The sequence below is a fragment of the Bombyx mandarina genome, chromosome 02, assembly GCF_030267445.1.
Source record: "Bombyx mandarina strain Sakado chromosome 02, ASM3026744v2".
In the NCBI taxonomy this organism is placed as follows: Eukaryota; Metazoa; Arthropoda; class Insecta; order Lepidoptera; family Bombycidae; genus Bombyx; species Bombyx mandarina.
Genome location: NC_143209.1, coordinates 3,471,229 through 3,496,999, shown reverse-complemented (window position 1 = coordinate 3,496,999; position 25,771 = coordinate 3,471,229). Strand labels below are relative to the sequence as shown.

The window sequence follows — 25,771 nt, the reverse complement described above, 5'->3', positions numbered from 1 at the left end:
TATTAATTTCAACTATAATAAATAGTTTAAAGATTTCAATACCATGTGTGTTATTTTATTTAAAACACATTTTCTACTTTTGGCGCCAATCGTTGTTAAGAATTCGACAATAGTTTGAAAATAGACCTTGCTAATTTAGAGAGGTCAGTTTGACTATAGCATTGTATCTACATATCGTTATGTAAATTTCACAAAATGCAATTATTAATAGTGGACAGATAAATATGTTATTAATTTTACCATAATAAATAGCTCAAAGATTTCAATACCGTGTTTGTTAAAGCACATTTTCTAGTTTTGGCGCCAATTGTTGTTAAGAATTCGACATTAATTTTAAAATGGAGCTTATTATTTAAAGAGGTCAGTCTGATAGTATTGTGTCTATAGTCATATCATTGTGTAAATTTGACAAAATGCAATTATTAATAGTCGACAGATAAAATATATATTATTAATCTCACCTATAATGGCTCAAAGATTTAAATTCCATGTTTGTTAATTAGTTCAAAACACACGTTAGCACGACTCGACAAACAAAATATATATTGTATTTTTTTAATGCAAATGATTTATCAATTTAACTTGTGGCTGACATAGATTAAAAACATAGGTGTGCAATTTTAATGACAACTTATTAAGAATTCATTTAATTGAATACATTCAATGTAGCAAAAACGTAAATTGGTTATTTATTTTGATATAATATCGTCTTCTCGCATTAAAACTGTGTAATCTCAAAACTGTTCGAGATGATACCGGCATCTCATTTTTACCATCGCACCGCCCGCCACCGGAGTAGAGTTCATCCATACTACCTGGAGCCACTGCGGTCATCCACAGTGCGTTTCCAGAGATCTTTTTTGGCACGTACCATCCGGCTATGGAATGAGCTCCCTTCCACGGTGTTTCCCGAGCGCTATGACATGTCCTTCTTCAAACGAGGCTTGTGGAGAGTATTAAGCGGTAGGCAGCGGCTTGGCTCTGCCCCTGGCATTGCTGAAGTCCATGGGCGGCGGTAACCACTCACCATCAGGTGGGCCGTATGCTCTTCTGCCTACAAGGGCAATAAAAAAAAAATTCTTACTAATTTTACAGGAGAGTGTTTTAAAGGTTTAGCATGTGATATTTTTTGTATTGATTATATTTGCAACTTATATCTTTTAGTTTTGAACAGTAACATTATCTGTCTTTTAATGTAAGATACGATTATTTATTAATTTTGTTAATAGTAGTCAAACATAGGTAAACTAAAAAAAAAAAAAAAACTAAACTACGCTCTTTTGACAGTTTTTCTGAGAAAAATACTGGTGATACCAAATGTTTACGCATATTAATTCAATTTCGAATATTTTTGGAAATTGTACACTTTTAATGCGATATCTTGATTAGGAGTCAAATAAATTGGTGATATACTATTTGTATGGGCGTTATTAAATTAAATATTTTTTTTTTCTAACTCAACGCGTATTTCCTTCCGCATTAGGAGGAGATATATCACAACCCCGATCACCCTCTTCGGCCAAACCCATGTCTCAGCTCTGGGCCAGGAAGGTCAAGTACTTTAGAGTCACCCTGGATGCAACCGTCCGCGAGCGTGCCGCGTTTATTCTCGGCAGATAACCCCATAATCTGTAAGCTGTCTTGTTTACAAAACTTGCATAAGGCCCGTCATGACTTACGCGAATGTGGTGTTCGCTCACACGGGCTACACACACATAGACACTCTCCAATCCCTACAATCCAGATTTTGCAGGTTAGCCGCCGGAGCTCCGTGCTTCATGAGGAACGTTGACCTGCACGACGACCTGGGCCTCGAATTAATCCGGAAACACATGAAGTCAGCGTCGGAACGGTACGTCGATAAGGCCATGCGTATCGTTGTCGCCGCTGAGTACTCCCCGAATCCTGATTACGTAGGAGCCTTACGACACGTCCTTACGGGTTCATCAGACCCAATATATAATCCATCAGACCCATCAGATAATAACGCTTGAATTAGACGCCATTAGCTCTAGCACTAGGAGCAGGCTTAGGGACCCCGGTAACCGTACTCGTCAAACTCGGCAAAGAGTTCGACGTGCAATCTAACCTAAACATCAGCCCGCTGAGTTTCTCGCCGGATCTTCTCAGCGGGTTGCGATTCCGATCCGGTAGTAGATTCAATCGCGAAGCAGCTGCTCTTGAGTTGTTAGGTCTATTTTAGAGGCGCTCGGAGAGCTGTTAGCAAATCCCACCCCTCCTGGCTCAGCCTTCGCACGCCAACCGGCCCTGATGAAACAGAAAAGGCCTCTCGGCAACCAGTAATTTCAAATTCACAAAAAAAAAAAAAATTCATTACTTCGCTCTAACGTCCTATTTAAAGGAATAAAAAAAAATAGAAGAACTTCATTGTTATTTTGGTTTGCGATTTAATCGTTTTTTTTTTGTTTGTGTTTTGTTATTTGTTAGTTACGAGGTCCGACAACCACCCTGTTTAATTCTATCGCGAAGCAGTCGTACGACCCGCTTTGAAGGGTCGGAACAGTCGTTTGTACATTTGAGACCCAGACCTCATGTCTCAAGACGGCAAGCGGAAGTCGCATTGTGAAGGGTTTTTTCATAGCCGCTAGTAACCTTGTAAAAAAGATACGCAAAAAACGATTTAGTCCATTCTATAATAAGAATTGCGTTTTATTTATATTCTATGACGGAAATTTTTCTTTATGTAACGTTGGTAAGTTCAAATCTTTTTTTTTTGTTTTTGCTTAGATGGCTGGACGAGCTCACAGCCCACCTGGTGTTAAGTAGTTACTGGAGCCATAGACATCTACGACGTAAATGCGCCATCCACCTTGAGATATCAGTTCTAAGGTCTCAGTATAGTTACAACGGCTGCCCCACCCTTCAAACCGAAACGCATTACTTCTTCACGGCAGAAATAGGCGGAGTGGTGGTACCTACCCGTGCGGACTCACAAGAGGTCCTACGTCCAGTATCAGCCTTCATTCTGTTTTAAATAATTACTGGATTGCAGGTATACTGAAACAGTCTATATTTTGTTGTTGTCTACCTATCCTGGTAGCCTTGAGGGGTTATACCAGGTTCCCCGAAGGTGAAGGCGAAGCTCACGGGACTCAGCCTGGCGAATTTTCTTATACTAGCCCTAGCATGACCAGTGCTTCGCTGAATCTATCACCGGATGGGAATCGCAACCCACCGAGAAGATCCGGCGAGAAACTCATTGGCCCTATTGTAACAGAGATAATGATATTGTAAGCGTGCTATTAGGTACATTCAAATTCCTTGCAGCCAATTAGAAGAAAACAGAAATGAATATTTTAAAAATAATTTATAACCAATTCATAAAGTCATTATGAGGTAAGATAGGTGCTTACTACTAGATGGTGTTTAGTTTCAAGCTTCAGTGTCCAGTAAGAATACCTTTTTTTTACACGCGGGACCAAGGATGTTTTCAGGACTCTACCCACTAAACGACTCCCCTACACTCTTCGCCCAAGCGTCCGATCCCCTCCGAGGTCAGAACCCGGATTAGGTAAGGGGGTAACCGTGGTCAACACTATAACCAGACGGCGCAGCTCACCCCTAGGACGCCCGGCCGACAGAGCCTTCTCGCTGCCCAGACGGTGCTGCTGGTGTCCCGGAATGCGGGGTTGCGCTTTTTTATCTCGATGATATTAATCCTTGGCAGAGGGCTAGAGTACTGGTAGCGCGCCGCGCGGCCTCGACCCCCTCAGGTCGCCCCGTGGCCTTCACCGAGGGGAAGCCGTCATCTACAGGGGCGGGACGTACGGGCGTATTCCCTCCTCCGGCCTTTGGCTCGACGGCGCCGGATCGGTGCGGAAAGGGAAGAGCTCTCCCTCTCTCGTTCCGCCACCTTCTTCTGCGATATGGTGGACTCGTAGAAGTCAAGCATAACCTTCCAGGACGCTTCGGACAAGTCCTCTCCTATGACCAGTAAGATCATCTACCGCTTTATTTATTTATTTTTTTCTTACATGTAATGGTCTTGATTTAATTAAATTTAATTATTCTTTGTCGGAATGTAAATGTATCTGGAGAAGACCAATCTCCTGTCAATTTGAATAAAAAGATTTTTGTTTTTGTAATCGCCCCAGCGGTGTGTAATTTTTTTGTGTGGGCAAATAGATTCGCGTTTGTTTTTGGTCCTAAAACAATTTGGCCAGTCAGTTTTGTTTCTATATTAATCGAGAGATTCGGAAAATAAAACGAAACGCTAATGGCAAATGACCTTAGCGATCTCCCATTTTCGTTCATGGAAGAGGTCAATTTAAAACGGCCTTGCCCTTATTTGTTTAGTTTTACTAATTAACATTTCTGTTTATTACAAACTAGTTTAAGACTCAAGGTGTTTTTTGTTGTCTTTGTGGGCAGACGAGCATACATTTTTTTCGGGTAGAGGGTCGAACCTCCTACGAGGTCCCCGCGCAAAAGGGGTGCGCGGGGTATGTGAGACTCAACGATCTGCATGGTGTTGTGAGCAGACCGCGGGCCCAAGGATTTTAGGGCCCACCCACTAAACGACTCCCCTGCACTCTTACACCCGACGTCCGATCCCCTCCGAGGTCAGAAACCGGATCCCACCTGACAGCAAGTTTTTTTAATCCTACCTAGCTGAGAGCCTTGAGAGGCTATTTCAGCGTAACCTTTACTAGTAGGTGAGCTCGCGGCGCTCAAACCTGATGACGTTGCTAACACGAATTCTAGCAAGAGCCGTGCTTCTTAGAATCTACCACCGAATCGGAAACGCGACCCACTGAGACGATCCGGCAAGAAACTCAGCAGCAAGAAACCCGGCATGTCTGAGGGTTAATTTACTCGTCAAGCCCTTCGTCACAAGCGACGGGTTCGACGAGAACGATGACCGGTGCTTGAGGTACCTAAAAGCACCGTTAGTGGATCGGGAGGATCCGAAATGACGTGTTTGGGGCGACGTCGACTGCTTACCATTCTGTCCGCAGGATCGGTAATGTGACAGAAAGCGGTCGCCGACGCTCATAACGTCAGCAACAGTAGGGGCATGCTTTTTTACAATGAAATCATTTTGTCATACACTATTTTTAATTCAAATTTATTAAAATTTATTTTCTATATTTTTAGTTGGATTTTCTATAAAAGCGTAATTTGTTAGTTTTTTTCAAACTATTATTTATTTTTAATTTTTTTTGGTTGTATTTCAATTTAATATCATCAATTCAAGTATACCAAATTTCGATTTAATCCGACGTTTTGAAGGGGGTCAAAATCATGTTCATAGATTCCGTTACAAAAATACATACGTCTGAAGCTAATAAAAGCGTATTAATAAAAATGAACAGTTTCTGCGCAGTATACCATATAGCATATTGCAAGTGTGGTTGTAGCCATAATAGAATACAAGTTATTTGACAGATGCCTGAATCTCGCTAACGACAATTTCAAGATTGCATACCTAGGCGGCACTGAAAATTTCGGGAATTAACGAAGTGACACAACATTACTATTTAAAAATGTATTTATTGCTTTTCGAAGTATTCTCCGCGAAATTTGACACATTTTTCCATACGATGGAACCAATCATTGAAGCAACCATTCCATTCGGAAGTTGGGGTCTCCAAAATGGCCGTTTTGTAGGCGTCCACAGCTTCTTCAGGTGATGAAAATCTCTGTCCACGCAATTTATTCTTTATTTTAGGGAAAGTATAGAAATCATTAGGGCTTAGGTCGGGGCTGTACGGTGGATGGTCTAATAATTCTATGTTTTCTTGCTCTAAAAACTCTTTTGTTCTGTGCGCGGTGTGAGAACTCGCATTGTCGTGATGGAGGATGATGCGGCGGTTGCAGTTCTCTTTACGGAGTTCAGAAACGACCTGTGGCAAACAAATGCTAGCATACCATTCAGCATTAACCGTTCTTTGTCCCTCAAGAGGAATAGTCGTAACATGGCCGGTTTTGGAGACAAACGTGGCCACCATTTATTTTGCAACACTCCGTGAACGAACAATTTTTGTTGGCTTCAACTCATTTTCGAACACCCAAACTCGTGACTGGTTTTTTGTTTCGGGTTCGTACGCGTATATCCAGGATTCGTCACCTGATACAATGTTGTATACAGCATTTGAGGATCCTGCGTGGAATCTTTCGAGAGTTCTGACGCACCAAGTAACGCGAGCCGCTTTTTGCTCTTCACAGAGCGAATGCGGTATCCATCGGGAAAACAATTTTTTTACACCTAATTGTTCATGCAAGATTATTTGTATTTGACTCATGCCGATGTCTAAAGTTGCCTGAATTTCGCGGTATGTGACATGTCGATCTTCCTCAATCAGCTTACGCACAGCATCAACGTTTTCTTGGGTGACTGCAGTTTTTGGACGACCTTGACGGGGATCATCACTGAGCTTGACACGTGCATGTTGAAACTCAGCAAACTAGCGATAAATTGTGGTTTTGGATGGGGCTTCATCACCAAATGCAGAAATCATCCGGTCAACACACTGTTTTTGTGTTAAACCACTTCGAAAGTCATAATAAATCATCGCTCTTGAATTTTCTCGAGTCAATTCCATTTTCTCAACGACTAAACAAGTTTGACAAAACCTCGTGACAAGACCGAGGATCTTTTTTTAAATAAATAAATGGTATTCGATTTTTAAAACCAAGGAGTTTTCAATTAAAAAAATTTTAATATGACAGGAACAGTGGAAATATTCCATTCCCGATACTTTTAGTGCAGCCCTCATATTTCTATATAATATATATAAATGAATTGCTGTTCGTTAGTCTCGCTAAAACTCAAGAACGGCTGGACCGATTTAGTTAATTTTGGTCTTGAATTATTTGTAGAAGTCCAGAGAAGGTTAAAAAGGTAGATAAATATGAAAATGCTAGGAATAAAATAAAAATAACAATTTTGTTTTTCCTTTGATGTGTCCCCCGTCGGACGGATTCCTTTTATTACTCTAATAGGTTGTTCGGATATTGTCTTCAGATCAGTATTTTTTTATTCAAGTAATTTCGTTTTTTCCTGACAGAGGATTTAATTGTATTTTTTTGCACCCAACTTCACATTTAAGCCGTATAGTTTTTATATGCTTTGAGAGCTTATATAGTAAGGCTTGTGTGTGACAAATGCCAGTTAATTCTACGCTGTAGTTTTTGATTGGTGCCCTTTTAAATATGGAGAGCGAGCGATAACCAGCATTTTCGACATATCTTACTGTTTTACTACAGAAAGGGTAAAAATACTGTTCAAGCCAGAAAGAAGTTGACCGATGTGAATAAAGAAGGTGTGTTGAGAGTACACTAGTGCCAGAACTGGTTCGCTAAATTTCGATCCGGCAATATTAATGTCGAAGATGCACCACGTTCGGGAAGGCCGGTTGAAGCTGATAAAGACGCGATAAAAGCATTAGTTGATTCGAACCGGCGAATAACAACACGTGAGGTCGGATTGAGGTTAAATTTATCAAATTTAATACTTTATGACCACTTGAAAGGCCTGGGATTATTCTCAAAGCTCGATATATGTGTTCATTTCCAGAAAAAAACGAAATTACTTTCCGAACATCCCAATAGTTTCAAACAACAGCATTCGGACCGCTGGTTTACCCAGTAATATCAGCACTCTCAAACCGCTCGGTGGAAGATCTTCCCTTTATCGTTATATCCCCAAACATGAGAATGTCATTTCCTATTAAACAGTCAATAGGATGTTTAGGAAGGAAATGTGTGAAAGACATGAAACAAGTTTCTATTCTAAGGGAAGAACGACTGACGGGTTTTTCGTTGCCTTGCTCATAATCTTGTAATTCTGTAAGGAAGGCGGGCGTAATGTGTACGTCCACCAAATTATGTTTTATGGAATCCTTTTAAGGGCTCAGGAGTCCAAAGTTTTTTATAGAACATGCTATTTCAACTATCCGCGTTCGAATTGGTTGAGAATGTATCTTAGATATAAATCTTCTTGTTGTTTACTGGTGGTAGGACCTCTTGTGAGACCGCGCGGGTGGGTACCTACCACCCTGCCTATTTTTGCCGTGAAGTAGTAATGCGTTTCGCTTTGAAGGGTGGAGCAGCCGTTGTAACTATACTGAGACCTTAAAACTTATATCTCAAGGTGGGTGGCGCATTTACGTTGTGAATGTCTATGGGCTCCAGTAACCACTTAACACCAGGTGGGCTGTGAGCTCGTCCACTCATCTAAGCAATAAAAAAAAAACTGAATAAAATGCACTGTCATAATTTAACACACAAATGTCACAAATTTACCATCGCACCGCCCGCCATCGGAAGAGAGTTCATCCATACTACCTGGAGCCACTGCGGTCATCCACAGTGCGTTTCCAGAGATCTTTATTACCACGTACCATCCGGCTTTGGAATGAGCTCCCCTCCACGGTGTTTCCCGAGCGCTATGACATGTCCTTCTTCAAACGAGGCTTGTGGAGAGTATTAAGCGGTTGGAAGCGGCTTGGCTCTGCTTCTGGCATTGCTGAAGTCCATGGGCGATGGTAATCACCATCAGGTGGGCAGTAGCTCGTCTGCTTACAAGGGAAATAAAAAAAAAACTCGAAAAAACAGTAAGTTTATCCCGACTAACTCTAAAAGGTTTTATGAATTTTAAAATTGTATTTTAATACGATATGTTCATAGCGTCTCATTTATATATTAATACGTGAAGCAAAAACTCTGTATCCCTTTTTACGAAAATTGCGCGGACGGAGGAGTATGAAATTTTCCACACTTATACAGAATATAGAGAAGAAGTGCACAATGCTAATATTTTTTTAAAATAATGCATAAAAGATACAATAAATCAATAAAGAAAACATTACACACACTACATACCATATATTTGACGCACACACGCATGCACACTATTTATTGTCAAATTTTTGTTCTTGACGTCTGTTGTCAAATTGAGAATAGAATATGGTTTGTCTTTGTTAATATTTTTTATAGTGTACTCTTGGCGAAATTTGTGATTATAGAAGTATAAAATACAATCATAATAGTGTACAAACTTACAATTCCAATTAATTATAGTCGAATTTCGACTACTGCGGGACCTCTAGTTCTGTGATAACGAGAGACGGGGTAACAAAGAGGATATCTGGGTAATGTTTGTACTAAATATTACCGATTAGAACAACTTGGTACAATTAACTTTCAATATAATAATTAAAGTTTACGAATTGAATAATTGAATATTTTAATACTGCTGGTAGGACGTCTTGTGAGTCCGCACGGGTAGGTACCACCGCCCTGCCTATTTCTGCCGTGAAGCAGTGATGCGTTTCGGTTTGAAGGGCGGGGCAGCCGTTGTAACTATACTGAGACCTTAGAACTTATGTCTCAAGGTGGGTGGCGCATTTGCGTTGTAGATGTCTGTGGGCTCCAGTAACCACTTAACATCAGGTGGGCTGTGAGCTCGTCCACCCATCTAAGCAATAAAATAAATTCATCATAGGCAAATGTTTTAATATTAACCCATTCCGACAGGAGCCCTCTTCTTCGATATAGCGAAGGCGTTCGACAAAGTCTGGCACAACGGTTTGATATACAAACTGTATAACATGGGAGTTCCAGACAGACTCGTGCTCATCATACGAGACTACTTGTCGAACCGTTCGTTCCGATATCGAGTCGAGGGATCGCGTTCCCGACCCCGTCACGTCACAGCCGGAGTCCCGCAAGGCTCCGCCCTCTCCCCGTTACTATTTAGTTTGTATATCAATGATATACCCCGGTCTCCGGAGACCCATCTGGCGCTCTTCGCCGATGACACCGCCATCTACTACTCGTGTAGGAAGAAGGCGTTGCTTCATCGACGACTTCAGACCGCAGCTACCACCATGGGACAGTGGTTCCGGAAGTGGCGCATCGACATCAACTCCACGAAAAGCACAGCGGTGCTCTTCAAAAGGGGTCGCCCTCCGAACACCACGCTGAGCATCCCCCTCCCGACTAGGCGCGTCAATACCCCCGCCCCCGCCGTTCGCCCGATCACGATGTTCGACCAGCCCATACCGTGGGCCCCGAAGGTCAAATATTTAGGCGTCACCCTCGACAATAGGATGACATTCCGCCCCCACATCAAGACGGTACGCGATCGTGCCGCCTTCATTCTAGGACGTCTCTACCCGATGATATGTAGGCGAAGTAAAATGTCCCTTAGAAATAAGGTGACACTCTACAAAACTTGCATACGCCCCGTCATGACCTATGCAAGTGTAGTGTTCGCTCACGCGGCCCGCATACACTTGAAATCATTCCAAGTCATTCAATCCCGTTTTTGCAGGATAGCCGTCGGAGCCCCGTGGTTCGTCAGGAACGTCGACCTCCATGACGACCTGGACTTAGAGTCCATCAGTAAGTATCTGCAGTCGGCGTCCATGCGCCACTTCGATAAAGCGGCACGACACGAGAACCCTCTCATCGTGGCCGCCGGTAACTACATTCCCGATCCTGCGGACAGAATGGAAAGCAGTCGACGTCGCCCAAAACACGTCATCTCGGATACTCCCGATCCACTAACGGTGCTTTTAGGTACTTCAAGCACCGGTCACCGTTCTCGTCGAACCCGTCGCTTGCGACGAAGGGCTCGACGAGTAAATTAACTCTCAGACACAGCCCACTGAGTTTCTCGCCGGATCTTCTCAGTGGGTCGCGTTTCCGATCCGGTGGTAGATTCTGCGAAGCACGGCTCTTGCTAGGGTTCGTGTTAGCAACATCGTCAGGTTGAGCCCCGTGAGCTCACCTACTAAAGTTAGGGTTACGCTGACATAGCCTCTCAAGGCTCTCAGTTTAGGTAGGAAAAAAAAAAAAAAAGTTTTAATATTACGAATAAAATATAAAATTTCTATTACAATGGATATCTTCTTCACGATACTCGTAACTATACTGAGACCTTAGAACTTATATCTCAAAGTGGGTGCCGCATTTACGTTGTAGATTTCTATGGGATTCAGTAACCACTTAACAACAGGTGGGCTGTGAGCTCGTCCACCCATCTAATCAATAATAATAAAAAAAAGTAAAATCAAATAGATTCACTCACAGGAATAGTTCCACACGCTTCATACTTGATTTCGCTGGAATCCGGATATGACAGCTGGATTCGGTGTAAGTATGACCCGGGTGATATCACCGTTAGGTCGGTGCTGGATATGAGGTTGCGTTGGACGTGTAAGCTCGCGAGAGCTTTACACCGTTTGCTCTCACCAAACTTTTCGAACTTCTGTTTAGTTCAGGCCCGGAAGGGTCTGCACGTGGATAATGGACGACCGCACAGACACTCACTGTCAGTTTATAATATCGGGATCTTGTTGATTCACTTAAGCATCGCTGTCGTCATTATCGTTATCAGAACAAAAACTAATGGTCCTCTAAAAATAATTTTAATCGGTGCTGTAATCAATTTAACAATTATTAAGAATTTAGCGAGTGTTCTACTTCGCGGTCTGACCCGGACTGAATCTTGAGAGCTCCACAATATATGTGTCATATATTTAAAGGGGCCCTTTCATTAGTTATCCTAACAAATAAGGTATATAATATAGATATATTATTATTATTTTTTTAGACTTGTTTTTTCTTTTATTGTGAATATTTCTATTTATTTAAAAAAAAGAATATATTTGAGAAAAAACAAAAAGAAAAAAAAGCCCGCTGAGTTTGTTTCGCCGGTTCTTCTCAGGACTGTGGCTTTTTTTGGAACCGGTGGTAGAGTTAACATTGTTATTTGTATTTTGACATTCAACAAGTGTGTCATACTGACATCTAAGTTGAAATAAATGATTTTGAATTTGAATTTGAATTTGAACAGACCGCACCTCTCAAGAATGATTTCAGCATTCATTATTTTGTGATATTTATGGACTACGGTTTAAGCGGTAGGCAGCGGCTTGTCTCTGCCCCTGGCATTGCTGACGTCCTTGAGCGACGGTGACCACTTACCATCAGGTGGGCCGTATGCTCATCTGCCTGCTCGGGCAATAAGAAAAAATCGTTTTGCATCAGTTCGTGAGCTTGTTAACCTGTCTATCAATCTGTCTATCTTTAAGCCCACTGCTGGACTTAGGGCTTCTCCAAGACTCGCCACAATGAATGGCCAAACGCTGTCTGCGCTTAGCTGATTCCCGCGCCCTTCGACAGATCGTTGTCCAGCTTGTGAGAGGCCCACCCACGCTACTCAATCATCTATGCAATAAATAAATAAATAAATACAACCTGTATTGGAAGCTAAAAGCGATGGTAGGTTTTTAATTTGAGACACATGTATGCGAGTTTAGTGAAATGTCAACATATTAGAAAGGAACAGAAACATTATGAGAAATCGCGTCTAGAAAATTATAATTTGCGTAATTAGTGGTGGTAGGACCTCTTGTGAGTCCGCGCGGGTAGGTACCACCAACCTACCTATTTCTGCCGTGAAGCAGTAATGCGTTTAGGTTCGAAGGGTGGAGTAGCCGTTGTAACTATACTTGAGACCTTAGAACTTATATCTCGAGGTGGGTGGCGCATTTAGGTTGTAGATGTCTATGGGCTCCAGGAACCACTTAACACCAGGTGGCCTGTGAGATCGTTCAGCCATCTAAGCAATAAAAAAAAAAAAAAAAAAAACAAAAAAAAAAATACCTTCACATAAATATACTGTAAATATAATATACTGTATAAACTATTATATATATGTATGTATGTATATATGTATGTATGTATGTATGTATGTATATTTATATTTATATGTGATTTTGTATATATGTAGATATACTTTTTTTGTATGTATTCGTAGCCTAATATAAATTTCATTGCACCTACCACTATTTACTCTGCACTACCTTTGGTTGACTGGTAGAGAATGCCTTAGGCATTAAGTCCGCCAATGTAAATTTTACATGAAGTGTAATAAATAAATAAATAAAATAAATAAATGGGAATAATGGTTGAGCAATTCGATAATTTACCACCATTGAGGGTGTCGGTTTTCTTTTTTATTATTTTCACGTAGAGTTAGATTGTTTTCCCGGCGCATTTGAGAGGCATCTCAAAGCGGCACCGCCTGGCGTAGAACATTCTAGTAGGACTTAATTTGAATCGATTTTACACGAGACCCTAAAGATTATTCAAATTATTCAAAACATGCTATATAATATATTGCTTTGTTTGCCACGAAGATTTTTCTCATGGGCGATTACGCGGTGTGTAATATATGTACAGTGGTGGTCGTGTAATTAGAAACCAAACCAACTGTCCTTGACATTATGTAAGATACTTCACCGCAATCGTTTTAATTTTGAAACTAGCGACCAGCCCTCGCGTCGCTTCGGAAACTGTAATTTATTATTGATTTCTCCACTATTTAATGGATGTTATTATAAATGTAAAACTTCCCCTTCAATCACTCTATCTATTAAAAAAAACCGCATCAAAATCCGTTGCGTAGTTTTAAAGATTTAAGCATACATACATAGGGACAGACAGATAATAGGGACAGAGAAAGCGACTTTGTTTTATACTATGTAGTGATTGGCATTAACAGTTCAGTTTTTTTAATTGAACTTTAATTAAGTTTACTCCATTCAAACAGATGAAAAAGTTTTTTGTTAATATGAATGATATTTTTCCAAAGTTTCAGCATAAAATGGCTCTCCTGTAAAGTTGCAAAAATGTCGCTTAAGCCTTTCACCCCTCGATATTATGTATTCCTCTCACATTAGTGATTTCCTGTTTACTAATGGTGTTGTTTTAAGATCTATACTAATATTATAAAGAGGAAAGATTTGTTGGTTTGTTTGTTTCGAATAGGCTCCGAAACTACTGAACCGATTTGAAAAATTATTTTTCCATTAGAAGCCGACATTGTCCCTGATGAACATAGGCTACTTTTTTTATTTTTATTTTATTTTATTTTTTTTGGTTTCATGTGTGTTTTAATGTTTCCGAAGCGAAGCGAGGGCGGGTCGCTAGTTTTTAATAAAACTCTTTGTGAATTAGCTTAATTATAAAAGTAAAGAGTAAAACGATTTAAATTTGAATATAAGAATAGTAAAGCATGAACATTTAACTGTCGATTCTCTGTTTTAGGTTAGTACATAGTTATTTCAATAGTTGACATTTGTCAAGTAAAAGTTTAACTGTATTTAATAAATAAAACTCTGTTCTAGATGAATCACATAGTGTTTTGTTTTAAGAAGAAAGATAATATATAAATCTTATACGCATGTTTACCAATAAAGTTCATAGTCTGAATGACGAATTTACTAATTGCTTAGTAAATACTATTGGTGTATATATTCTCTTTTTCCTTGAAACTCAAGGAGTTGAACATAAATCTTCAAGCATAAAAAATCCTAACACTGGTCGTGCAACTTCAAATTCTTGTTAAGGATAAATAAATTCAGTGTGTATTAAAATAGTTTTTTTTAAACTACAAAACTGCTCATCGCTTAAGTGGTAGGTTTACTGTTTTTATTTTTATTTTTTTATTGCCCTTGTAGGCAGACGAGCATACGGCCCACCTGACAGTGAGTGGTTACCGTCGCCAATGGACTTCGGCAATGCCAGGGGCAGAGCCAAGTCGCTGCCTACCGGATGTTTGATTCCGTGCGTCAAAAAGTTTCGTGACCGGTACAGCAGTGAAGAAGTGAAGTCGAAACAAACAGACAAACTTTGCGGAATCATGTTAGTAGGGATTCCAGATCCAAACAATTACTGTGCATTAATCGAGTGACAATGCAAAAAACTTAGTTCTTATCGTAAAAGCAACTATTTCATTGTTGTAATAATTACTAGTTTTTGATGGTGAAATTAAGAGCATTCAATTAATTATTATTTTTGTTTTTATTATTATTGCTAAGTTTGATAGACGAGTTCATGGCCCACCTGGTGTTAAGTGGTTACTGGAGCCCATAGACAAAATACCGCCACCCACCATATGAGTTCAAGGGTCTCAGTATAGTTACAACGGCTGCCCCACCCATCAAACTTATAACTTATAACTGATAACTGCTTTACGGCGGAAATAGGTAGGGCGGTGGTACTTACCCGTGCTGACTCACAAGAGATCCTACCACCAGTAAATAGGCAAATTATAATTTTGCGAGTTTGATTTTTATTACATGATGTTATTCCTTCACTGTGAAAGTCAATCGAGGGCATTTGCTAAGTACGTATTCCATTAGAAAAATTGATGCCCGCCTGCGGGATTCGAACACCGTTGCATCGCTAGATACGAATGCACCGGACGTCTTATCCTTTAGGCCACGACGACTTCATGACATTGAACCTCAATTAAGTTTACATTTAAGTTACTAGAAAGCGAATAAGCTTTGACAGAAAAAACAACGAACGGGACAGTACAACAAATATGGAATAAATACTGGAGTTTGAAGGAAAATTTTAAAAGTAGCCTCCCTGTAATTATTAAAACAAAAGTTATGAACTCCAGCCTTTTACGACATACAAAAATACGGTCAATAACTAAAGCTACCAACGCGTTAAATTATGCATAAAAGCTCAAGTGCAAACGGGCTGGTCACACGATATTATTATTATGTATAGCTGACCGGGCAGACTTCGTAGTGCCTCAATCGATAAATAAAATACCGAAATTTTTGTATAATAAAATAAATTTAAAACAAACAAAAGGAATCCGTCCGACGGAGAACACATCAAAAGAAAAATAAAATTGTTTATTTTTATTTAATTCCGAGCATTTTCATATTTATCTACCTTTTAAACCTTCTCTGGACTTCCGCAAATAATTCAAGATCAAAATTAACCAAATCGGTCCAGCCGTTCTCGAGTTTAGCGAGACTAACGAACAGCAATTCATTTTTATATACCTATATAGAGATAAAAGGCTTATTATTATTATTATGTACTTTTGTGTGCCTTTATTTGTGCCTTTAGTTTATTTATCAATGGATCCACAATTATTTGCAATGCATCACCTCTGGTTGACCGGTAGAAAATGCCTTAGATTACATTACCATACATACATTATCCAAAATCCATACAGTGGAATTAATAAAAAAATAAAAAAATGTATCTTTTTTTCTTCCAGAATACAATCATGAGCTATCAAATTTACTTTCGCTTGCTCAGCTATGTGTTATCAATGCACATGAGTAATCTTCTTTACATACAGTACGCCATATTATCAGCTAATGTCAGCGAGGAGTCCATGGAGAATTTCGGAACAGGCACCTTCAAAAATATGGAGTATCGATATTTTACTACTTGGACCGCGGTGAGTTCAGAAATTTTGTTACTCTTTTTTTGCCTATCTGTATACCAGTAGCCTCAGGGGGCTAATCTAGGTTCACCGTGATTGGTGTCGAGCTCACGGGATTCAGCCTGAGAGCACTTGGTATCCTAGCTTGAGCACTGCTTTGCTGAACTATCGGATCGAAATCGCGACCCACTGAGAAGATCCGGCGAGAAACTTAGCGGATTTATGGTGCTAGGAAAGAGTCTCTCAAAATTCGGAGCGGGCTTTTCTGGGGAACGCAAGTACAAGCCTCCTTCGGATTGAGGATCTGATTAAATATTTACCAGAAGCGTCCGCTCCTCCCGCCATCGGAGCAGAGTTCATCCATATTATCTGGAACCGCTGCGTTCATCGACAGTGCGTTTCCAAAGATCTTTTTAGCCACGTACCATCCGGCTTTGGAATGAACTCCCCTCCACGGTGTTTTCCGAGCGCTATGACATGTCCTTCTTCAAACGAGGCTTGCGGAGAATACTTTATGGTAGGCAGCGGCTTGGCTCTGCCCCTGACATTGCTGACGTCCATGAGCGACGGTGACCACTTACCATCAGTTGGGCCATATGCTCGTCTGCCTAAAAAGGCAATAAAAAAAAAAACAAAAAATGGATACAGCGAAATATATCCCAAAATAATAACAATAAGAATAAATCCAAATTGAACGAGGTTAATTTAATTATAAAAAAATATATTAAATACGTGAGTGAACCATTTATTTTGACCCTATGTGTACGATGCGCAGACGGCCCCCCACTCTTTTGTCGAGAGCTCAAGACTCGTGCTGATTACTATAATACTATATTTTTGTAAACTACAACAAATAAAAAGCCCGTTTCCATCTCGGATATCTTCTGCGTGCGTCACCCAGGGTCCGACCCTGGTCATTGAGCGACGAGGTGTTTCAAGAGCCAAAACCTCAATCTTGTGCTTTAAACCTTATTTATCTATGTCGTAAGCTCTATATTTTCTTTATCAAAAAAATATTCAAAGGTTTCTGATATATTACACAATATTGTTACGCCAGTAAGAGAGTAACGGCATCTATCGCCGAATAGTCGAACGAATATAGAAGGATCTACTAGCAACTAGAATGCTCGAGAATACAATGCCATCTATTGTCAGATAGCGGAAACTACTACTTGAGATAGGTGGAATATTCTCGATAATTCTAGGGATGAGGTATCGGCTATAAAACCGTTGTAGAGATGGCACGCAGTCAGGGATACAAATAAAGGTCGCAACGTCGGGCGACCATAGGGCCCTCACTTCTTACCTCCGAAAGGAGAGCATAGGTTACCACACCTATGCACTCCAGGAGGACCGCGAGCTCCGCGTAGTAATACGCGGAGTACCAAAAGAGCTCGACGTCGAGCTAATCAAGGAAGACCTAATCAGGCAAGCGTACCCGATCGTAAGTGTGCACCGTATGCACAGCGGGCGCGACAAATTCGAGTATAACATGGTTCTCGTCGCGTTGGAACCAACCGCCGAAGGCAAACGAATTGCCTCAAGCCTCCGCACCGTTTGCGGTTTATCAGGGGTCGCCGTCGAGGCCCCACACAAAAAAGGCACTCCCGGACAGTGCCATAGGTGCCAACTTTATGGCCACTCCGCGCGCAACTGCCACGCGCGTCCGCGGTGCGTAAAATGCCTCGGTGACCACGTGACAGCCGACTGTTCGCGGGTCAAAGAGACCGCGACCGAACCGCCGAGCTGTGTGCTCTGCCAGAAGCAGGGCCACACAGCCAACTACCGCGGATGCCCCAAGGCCCCGCGGAAGCGTCTGGCCAACGCGCCATCGAAAACCGTCGGCCCAAAGACTTCGGCGCCCCGCGCGCCGAAACCTGCCTTCGTGCCGGCACCGGTGCCCACCGTCTCCGCGTGGGCAAAACCGCTGCCGCTCACGTTGGCAGGAAAACCACCGGCACCCCAGCCCCTGCTCGCGCCGCGCCCCGCCCTCGCGCCCGGTCCCGCGCCTCGCCCCGGCCCCGCGCGGCCTGCCGTAAACGACTTCTCAATCGTGCGTGATTATATCGCCGCGATTAACATCGATCGCATGCGCTCGTTCGCCGACGCCATGCGCAGGGCGGTCACGGCCGATGACCGCCTATACGCGACGTTCGACCATATGGACGTCATCGAGTCCGTCCAGCGTACGCTGGCTTGATTACCGGTAATCAATGGCCAACAACGGTAGGGAAAAACCGCGTTCCTTAAAGTTAGCATTCTATAATGCTAACGGACTCGCGCGTCAGCGCGACCAAGTATATGAGTTTCTCCGCGATAATCTCATCGACATCCTTCTGGTGCAGGAGACCTTCCTAAAGCCCTCGCGTCGCGACCCCAAAGTCGCGAATTACGTCATGGTTAGGAATGACAGACTCTCCACCCGCAAGGGCGGGACTGTCATTTACTATAGGAGGGCCCTGCACTGCGTCCCTCTCGATACTCCCTCGCTCTTACATATCGAGGCGTCAGTGTGCCGCATCGCGCTGACGGGACACCAGCCGATCGTCATCGCATCCGTTTATCTCCCCCCTGACAAACCCCTCCTGAGCAGTGACCTCGAGACACTGCTCGGTATGGGGGACGCGGTCATCCTGGCAGGCGATTTAAATTGCCACCACACTAGGTGGAACTGCCATCGCACGAATGTGAACGGTAGGCGTCTCGACGCGTTCATAGACGACCTCACATTCGAAATATTCAACCCCCCGACCCCCACGTGCTATCCGTACAACGCCGCGCGTCGTCCGAGCACAATAGATCTGGCACTGCCGAGGAACGTAACTCTGCGCTTACGCTCCATCGAGGCAATGTCAGAACTCGACTCAGACCACCGACCTGTCGTCATGCAGCTCGGTCGCCCAGTCAACCGCGAACCAGATACGAGGACCATGGTGGATTGGAAGAAGCTGGGCACGTGCTTAGCTGACACCGCTCCACCAATCCTCCCTTGCGGCCCGGATTCAACTCCATCCCCCGAGGATACCATCGAATCCATAAACATCTTCACTGATCACGTCTCGACGGCGATCATAAGATCTTCTAAGCAAGTCGATGTGGAGGACTGCTTCCACCGCATCAGACTTTCCCCCGATCTTAGGGACCTCGTAAGAGTTAGAAACGCGGCAATCCGGGCCTACGATCGATATCCCACGAACTCAAACCGGACTCGGATGCGTCGCTTACAGCGGGAGGTCAAATCCCGCTTAAGCGACGCCCGAAACGAAAACTGGGATAGTTATTTAGAAGAGCTCGCGCCCACTCACCAAGCATACTGGCAACTAGCTAGGACCCTCAAGTCCGAAACTATAGCCACTATGCCGCCTCTCGTACGCCCCTCAGGCCAATCACCGGCTTACGATGACGATGACAAGGCAGAGTTGCTGGCCGATGCACTGCAAGAGCAGTGCACCACCAGCACTCAACACGCGGACCCCGAACACACCGAGATCGTCGACAGGGAGGTCGAGCGCAGAGCTTCCCTGCCGCCCTCGGACGCGTTACCCCCATTACCACTTCCGAGGTCAAGGAGGCGATCGATAGCCTACAACCACGGAAAGCTCCCGGCTCCGACGGCATCCGCAACTGCGCGCTTAAACTGTTACCAGCCCAACTGATAACGATGTTGGCCACCATATTAAATACTGCTATGACGAACTGCATCTTTCCCGCGGCGTGGAAAGAAGCGGACGTTATCGGCATACACAAGCCGGGCAAACCGAAGAACGAAACCGCGAGTTACCGCCCCATCAGTCTCCTCCCGGCGATAGGCAAACTGTACGAACGGCTCCTTCGTAAACGCCTCTGGGACTTCGTATCCGCGAATAAAATTCTTATAGACGAGCAGTTTGGATTCCGCGCCAGACACTCGTGCGTCCATCAAGTGCACCGCCTCACGGAGCACATATTACTAGGGCTGAACAGGCGGAAACCCATTCCGACAGGAGCCCTCTTCTTCGATATAGCGAAGGCGTTCGACAAAGTCTGGCACAACGGTTTAATATACAAACTGTATAACATGGGAGTGCCAGACAGACTCGTGCTCATCATACGAGACTACTTGTCGAACCGTTCGTTCCGATATCGAGTCGAGGGAACGCGTTCCCGACCCCGTCACGTCACAGCCGGAGTCCCGCAAGGCTCCGCCCTCTCCCCGTTACTATTTAGTTTGTACATCAATGATATACCCCGGTCTCCGGAGACCCATCTGGCGCTCTTCGCCGATGACACCGCCATCTACTACTCGTGTAGGAAGAAGGCGTTGCTTCATCGACGACTACAGACCGCAGCTACCACCATGGGACAGTGGTTCCGGAAGTGGCGCATCGACATCAACCCCACGAAAAGCACAGCGGTGCTCTTCAAAAGGGGTCGCCCTCCGAACACCACGCTGAGCATCCCCCTCCCGACTAGGCGCGTCAATACCCCCGCCCCCGCCGTTCGCCCGATCACGATGTTCGACCAGCCCATACCGTGGGCCCCGAAGGTCAAATATTTAGGCGTCACCCTCGACAGTAGGATGACATTCCGCCCCCACATCAAGACGGTACGCGATCGTGCCGCCTTCATTCTAGGACGTCTCTACCCGATGATATGTAGGCGAAGTAAAATGTCCCTTAGAAATAAGGTGACACTCTACAAAACTTGCATACGCCCCGTCATGATCTATGCAAGTGTAGTGTTCGCTCACGCGGCCCGCATACACTTGAAATCATTCCAAGTCATTCAATCCCGTTTTTGCAGGATAGCCGTCGGAGCCCCGTGGTTCGTCAGGAACGTCGACCTCCATGACGACCTGGACTTAGAGTCCACCAGTAAGTATCTGCAGTCGGCGTCCATGCGCCACTTCGATAAAGCGGCACGACACGAGAACCCTCTCATCGTGGCCGCCGGTAACTACATTCCCGATCCTGCGGACAGAATGGAAAGCAGTCGACGTCGCCCAAAACACGTCATCTCGGATCCTCCCGATCCACTAACGGTGCTTTTAGGTAATTCAAGCACCGGTCACCGTTCTCGTCGAACCCGTCGCTTGCGACGAAGGGCTCGACGAGTAAACTAACTCTCAGACACAGCCTACTGAGTTTCTCGCCGGATCTTCTCAGTGGGTCGCGTTTCCGATCCGGTGGTAGATTCTGCGAAGCACGGCTCTTGCTAGGGTTCGTGTTAGCAACATCGTCAGGTTGAGCCCCGTGAGCTCACCTACTAAAGTTAGGGTTACGCTGACATAGCCTCTCAAGGCTATCAGCTTAGGTAGGAAAAAAAAAAAGAAAAAAACACGCAGTCAGTCAGTAATAGGAACTAGTCGAAGCGAAACAGCGAACGGGTCACCTGAAGCGAAGCGGAACAAGCGAATTGAGAGTTTTAAAGTGTATGTTGATTGTTTTAAAGTGTTTGTGAAGTGTTTAAGTGTTCTAAGTGTTGAATACAGTTTTTAGTTGTACTTTGGTTGAATATTTTATTTATCCCGAATCCCAGCGCTTAACAATATTCAGTGATTCCGATTTCATATGTGTCCGATTCTGTTTCAGGGTCTCCAGATAGGATATGCGGCGCTGGGTACACTCTGCGATCTTCTGGTGCTGCTAAATAGACACAAAGAGAACTACAGATTACCTAAATATTTGGGTTCGTCGCGGGAAATTATGTTCGCTGGTCTGGTCTGGCCGTCTAGTTGGGTAGGTCGCTTCATATTGTTTTTCCTTCAAAAAGGTTCGGTACCGCCACAATCAGATTCAAAGAAGTCAGTATAATTAGCGTTGAGGTTACTAGCAGTAGATATAAAAAAAGATTTAGTACCATCAAGCGCATTTCTAAAAGACAACGTGACCTGATTTTAAGTCCTACGTTCATTGTTATGTGTAGGGTTGGAAGACAGAGTAGTAAAACCAGTGACTGCTCAGAATATACCATACTAGCTATATTAACACGTTTTCATTAGCTTCACAGTTCTTTAGCTATTGAATGGAGTAAACTTAATTGAAGTTGAATTATAAGTTACAATGCCTTTTTCAGGTAGTCTTCACTGTATTTTGGACTTTAATACACTACGATAGAAGCCTCATGTTCCCGGCTTACTTGGACAAGATCATGACGCGTCTATCTAACCACGTCATACATACAATGATCGTTCCGGTCGTGGTCTGGGAGGTGATGTTTTGGCCCAGGAAACCGAAAAGTCACCACAGGAACATCGCGCAACTGGCGATACACATGTTGGCGTACATCTTCGTGTAAGTATTATGGCCAAATAATAGGGGTCAGAGTATGAAATTGCCGTTTTATTGTAATAGGTAGTTCGGATTGACATAGAACCTTCAAGGTTTGAGGTTTTTGTGTGAAACTTTTTTCAAATGGTGCCTGTGAGGTTTTTCTTTTAAAAAATGTGCAACATTCGATTATCGACTTTCAGTTGTTTCTTTTTATTCAGCTTAGACAAGAAAGAAGGATACTTTGAAAATTCGAGTCATTTTTGGATACGAGTTCCGACGCGGATGTAACGCTGCAGAAACAGCTCGTAATATCAATGTTGCGTTTGGAGAGGGGACTGCTAATGAACGCACCATGCGATTTTGGTTTCAACGCTTTCCACCACCCTACCTATTTCTGCGTGAAGCAGTAATGCGTTTCGGTTTGAAGGGTGGAGCAGCTGTTGTAACTATACTGAAACCTTAGAACTTATATCTCAAGAGTGGTGGTGGCATTTATGATGTAGATATTTATAGGCTCCAGTAACCACTTAAAACCAGGTGGGCTGTGAGCTCGTCCATCCATCTAAGCCATAAAAAAAAGAGTACACCGGGTGTCTTATCCTTTAGGCCAAGGCGATCTTAGAATATCTGATCTTATCTTTTTAAGAGCTGATTGACACTTCGACTGTCGGGAAGGTACCTCGATAAGGCGTTGCAGCCATGATATCCGAAATTACCACTGTGAGCGAATTAATGAATAAATAAAATTGTTTTAGGTTACATTTCACTTATCACGAGCACGGCGTCTGGCTGTACCCGATCTTCAAAGCAGTTCAAGGAACGATACATTTCTATCTGCTCCACTTTTATGTCGCAGCTATGTGCTTGATGTTCTTCAGGCTTCAGTGGTGGTTGAACTCTGTGATCCACGGCGTCGAAGACGTTGAGAAGATTCACTTCATAGATTCAGCTATAGGAAGATTCAACTATAGGAAGTGGTTTACTTGGACAATGTTACACGAGAGAGCACAAAGTCGCATATAATAATCCCCGATTTTCTGATAGCCGTATTTGCGTTAATGATTTATTATATTTAGATGCATGCAGCAGAGATGCGAATGTTGCGATGGATGTGTAGAGTAAAGAGAATGGATAGAATACGGAATGAATATGTTGGAGGGAGTCTGAAAGTGGCACCTGTGACAGAGAAGCTGAGAAGGGCGCGTTTGGGACGGTATGGACATGTGATGAGACGAAATGAAAATCAGGTTGGTAAGACAATGTTAACTATGAATGTGGAAGGATATAGAGGAAGGGGTAGACCTAAGAATAAATGGATGGATGGCGTGAAAGACGATATGGGTAAGAGGGGAGTGAGCGAAGAAATGGTATATGATAGAAGAATATGGAAGGAGAAAACATGTTGCGCCGACCCCAGGTGACTGGGAGAAGGGCAGGAGGATGATGATGATGATTTATTATATTTAGTTACTATAGAGCAGGGGTGGCCAACTTGATTAGAACCAAGATTTACTGTCTACCGATGAAGCACTCTGCGATCTACCAATGACCTTTCTTGAAATTTAATGAGACAATGTAGTTCAGTATACAAATAAGTAGCATATTTTATTTTATTAAAACTATTAAATAAACCTGAAAATATAGAATAAAAGAGAACTATTGTGTAGAAGAGAGGATAAATAATGTGAAGTAATGGTCATTAACAAATGATATAAGATGAAGATGATGATTTACTGGTGGTAGGACCTCTTGTGAGTCCGCATGGGTAGGTACCACCACCTCGCCTATTTCTGCCGTGAAGCAGTAATGCGTTTCGGTTTGAAGGGTGGGTCAGCTACATGCTGCTTGATGAGGCTGCTAGGGACGGAGTTGATAGATTTATTTAAATACTAACATATTTCTTAAGTTATAGAGGGAAGAACATATTGTAATAAAAAAAAATCCGCAAAATTATAATTTGCGTAATTACTGGTCGTCTTGTGGGTCCACACAGGTTGGAGCTGCAACCCTGTCTATTCCTACCGTGAAGCAGTAATGCGTTTCGGTTTGAAGGGCGGGGCAGCCGTTGTAACTATACTGAGATCTTAGAACTTGTATCTCAAGGTGGGTGGTGCATTTACGTTGTAGATATCTATGGGCTCCAGTAACCACTTAACATCAGGTGGGCTGTGAGCTCGTCCATCCATCTAAGTAATAAAAAAAATAAGATGATTACGTTGCGCAGTCTGTTCTATGTATTTATATTTTTTGTCTTTCTTCGATCAACTGAACTAATAGCCACGATGGACCGGTCGATCGCGATCTATCGGTTCGCCACCCCTGCTATAGAGGGTGTGGTGGAACCGATCCCGAAGAATCACAGCAGCAGTAAAATAATGCAAATGAAAACTTGTGTATGATTTGGCTGTGTGTACGCAATGTACGCAAAACAAAAGGCGTGCGAGGTCAAGTGACTTCACGATACATTGCCTGTTACAATATGCCCACATTAAAAGAAAAGCTCGGCTCGGCGAACGTTTTCTGCTAAGTTCAAAAGCAGTAATGTTGTCTGCTTTGTTAGTTTATAAATCGTTTTTGCAATCATTATGTTTGTTTCATTGTTATATATTCTCTGCTGTCTTAATCTTTCTTATATCTTTAAACGAGCAATTCTTGTATATATATATAATCTGACTCTCGGAAACGGCTCCAACGATTTTCTTAAAATTTTGTATACATGGGATTTAGGGGCAATAAATCGAACTAGCTACGATGTATTTTCAGAAAATGTTTGATTTATTCGTGTTTTCAATAATCAACTTTATCGATAATCAACTTTATGACTCTTCCCGACATCTATTGGCGAATAATTGTACTATTTTTCTTAATTGAGAGCGACCTGCTTTAAAGACACAAAAAGTTTAAGCTTTAAACACTAAAGCTACTTCAGCAGATGGCGTTGTTAAGTCACCCGAAGCCAATGAGTGTTTGGTTTAAGGTTAGACCAAGAAAATGAATTGTTTATATATATTATTTGTGTCTTTTTAATTCACGTGTTTACTTAAAAATGCCTAAACGATCTTGGAATATTTCATCATTTTATTAATATTTAATTCGTATTTAAATATAATTTCTAAAAAACAAAAAAATCATCTATTAAAACAATGTGTAGCGTCAGCCGATATAGTAGAAGATATTCGGCGAAACTTGAACCGCGGTGATGACAATTTCAGACACAGACCTCAAATCTTTACTATGGGAAGCGCCGTTATTACGTAAGTCATACCTGTGAACTCTAAGGGCA

General features: G+C 42.7%; 2 protein-coding genes across 2 annotated transcripts; one reads left to right on the top strand and one right to left on the bottom strand.

The window, feature by feature from the left end:
• Window positions 1-5,448: 5,448 nt before the first annotated feature.
• LOC149503397 (histone-lysine N-methyltransferase SETMAR-like) lies at window positions 5,449-6,733 on the bottom strand. Its single transcript, XM_089735306.1, has 2 exons — window positions 6,692-6,733; window positions 5,449-6,617 (listed from the first exon to the last, which is right to left on the bottom strand). The coding sequence occupies exon 2, from the start codon at window positions 5,970-5,972 to the stop codon at window positions 5,514-5,516; it is 459 nt and encodes a 152-aa protein (XP_089591432.1). The 5' UTR covers window positions 5,973-6,617; window positions 6,692-6,733; the 3' UTR covers window positions 5,449-5,513.
• A 9,342-nt stretch (window positions 6,734-16,075) lies between these two features.
• On the top strand, window positions 16,076-23,517 carry LOC114252279 (androgen-dependent TFPI-regulating protein). The gene is made up of 4 exons (XM_089735271.1): window positions 16,076-16,252; window positions 21,808-21,958; window positions 22,296-22,509; window positions 23,244-23,517. The coding sequence occupies exons 1-4, from the start codon at window positions 16,076-16,078 to the stop codon at window positions 23,509-23,511; spliced, it is 810 nt and encodes a 269-aa protein (XP_089591397.1). The 3' UTR covers window positions 23,512-23,517.
• The last annotated feature ends 2,254 nt before the right edge of the window (window positions 23,518-25,771 follow it).

Bases quoted from the DNA above. Each gene is read 5' to 3' on its own strand.
- LOC149503397 (XM_089735306.1), bottom strand. From the start codon at position 5,972: ATGGTGGCCACGTTTGTCTCCAAAACCGGCCATGTTACGACTATTCCT.
- LOC114252279 (XM_089735271.1), top strand. From the start codon at position 16,076: ATGAGCTATCAAATTTACTTTCGCTTGCTCAGCTATGTGTTATCAATG. The intron at 16,253-21,807 runs GTGAGTTCAGAA...ATTCTGTTTCAG, and splicing joins ATTTTACTACTTGGACCGCG to GGTCTCCAGATAGGATATGC. The intron at 22,510-23,243 runs GTAAGTATTATG...AAATTGTTTTAG, and splicing joins ATGTTGGCGTACATCTTCGT to GTTACATTTCACTTATCACG.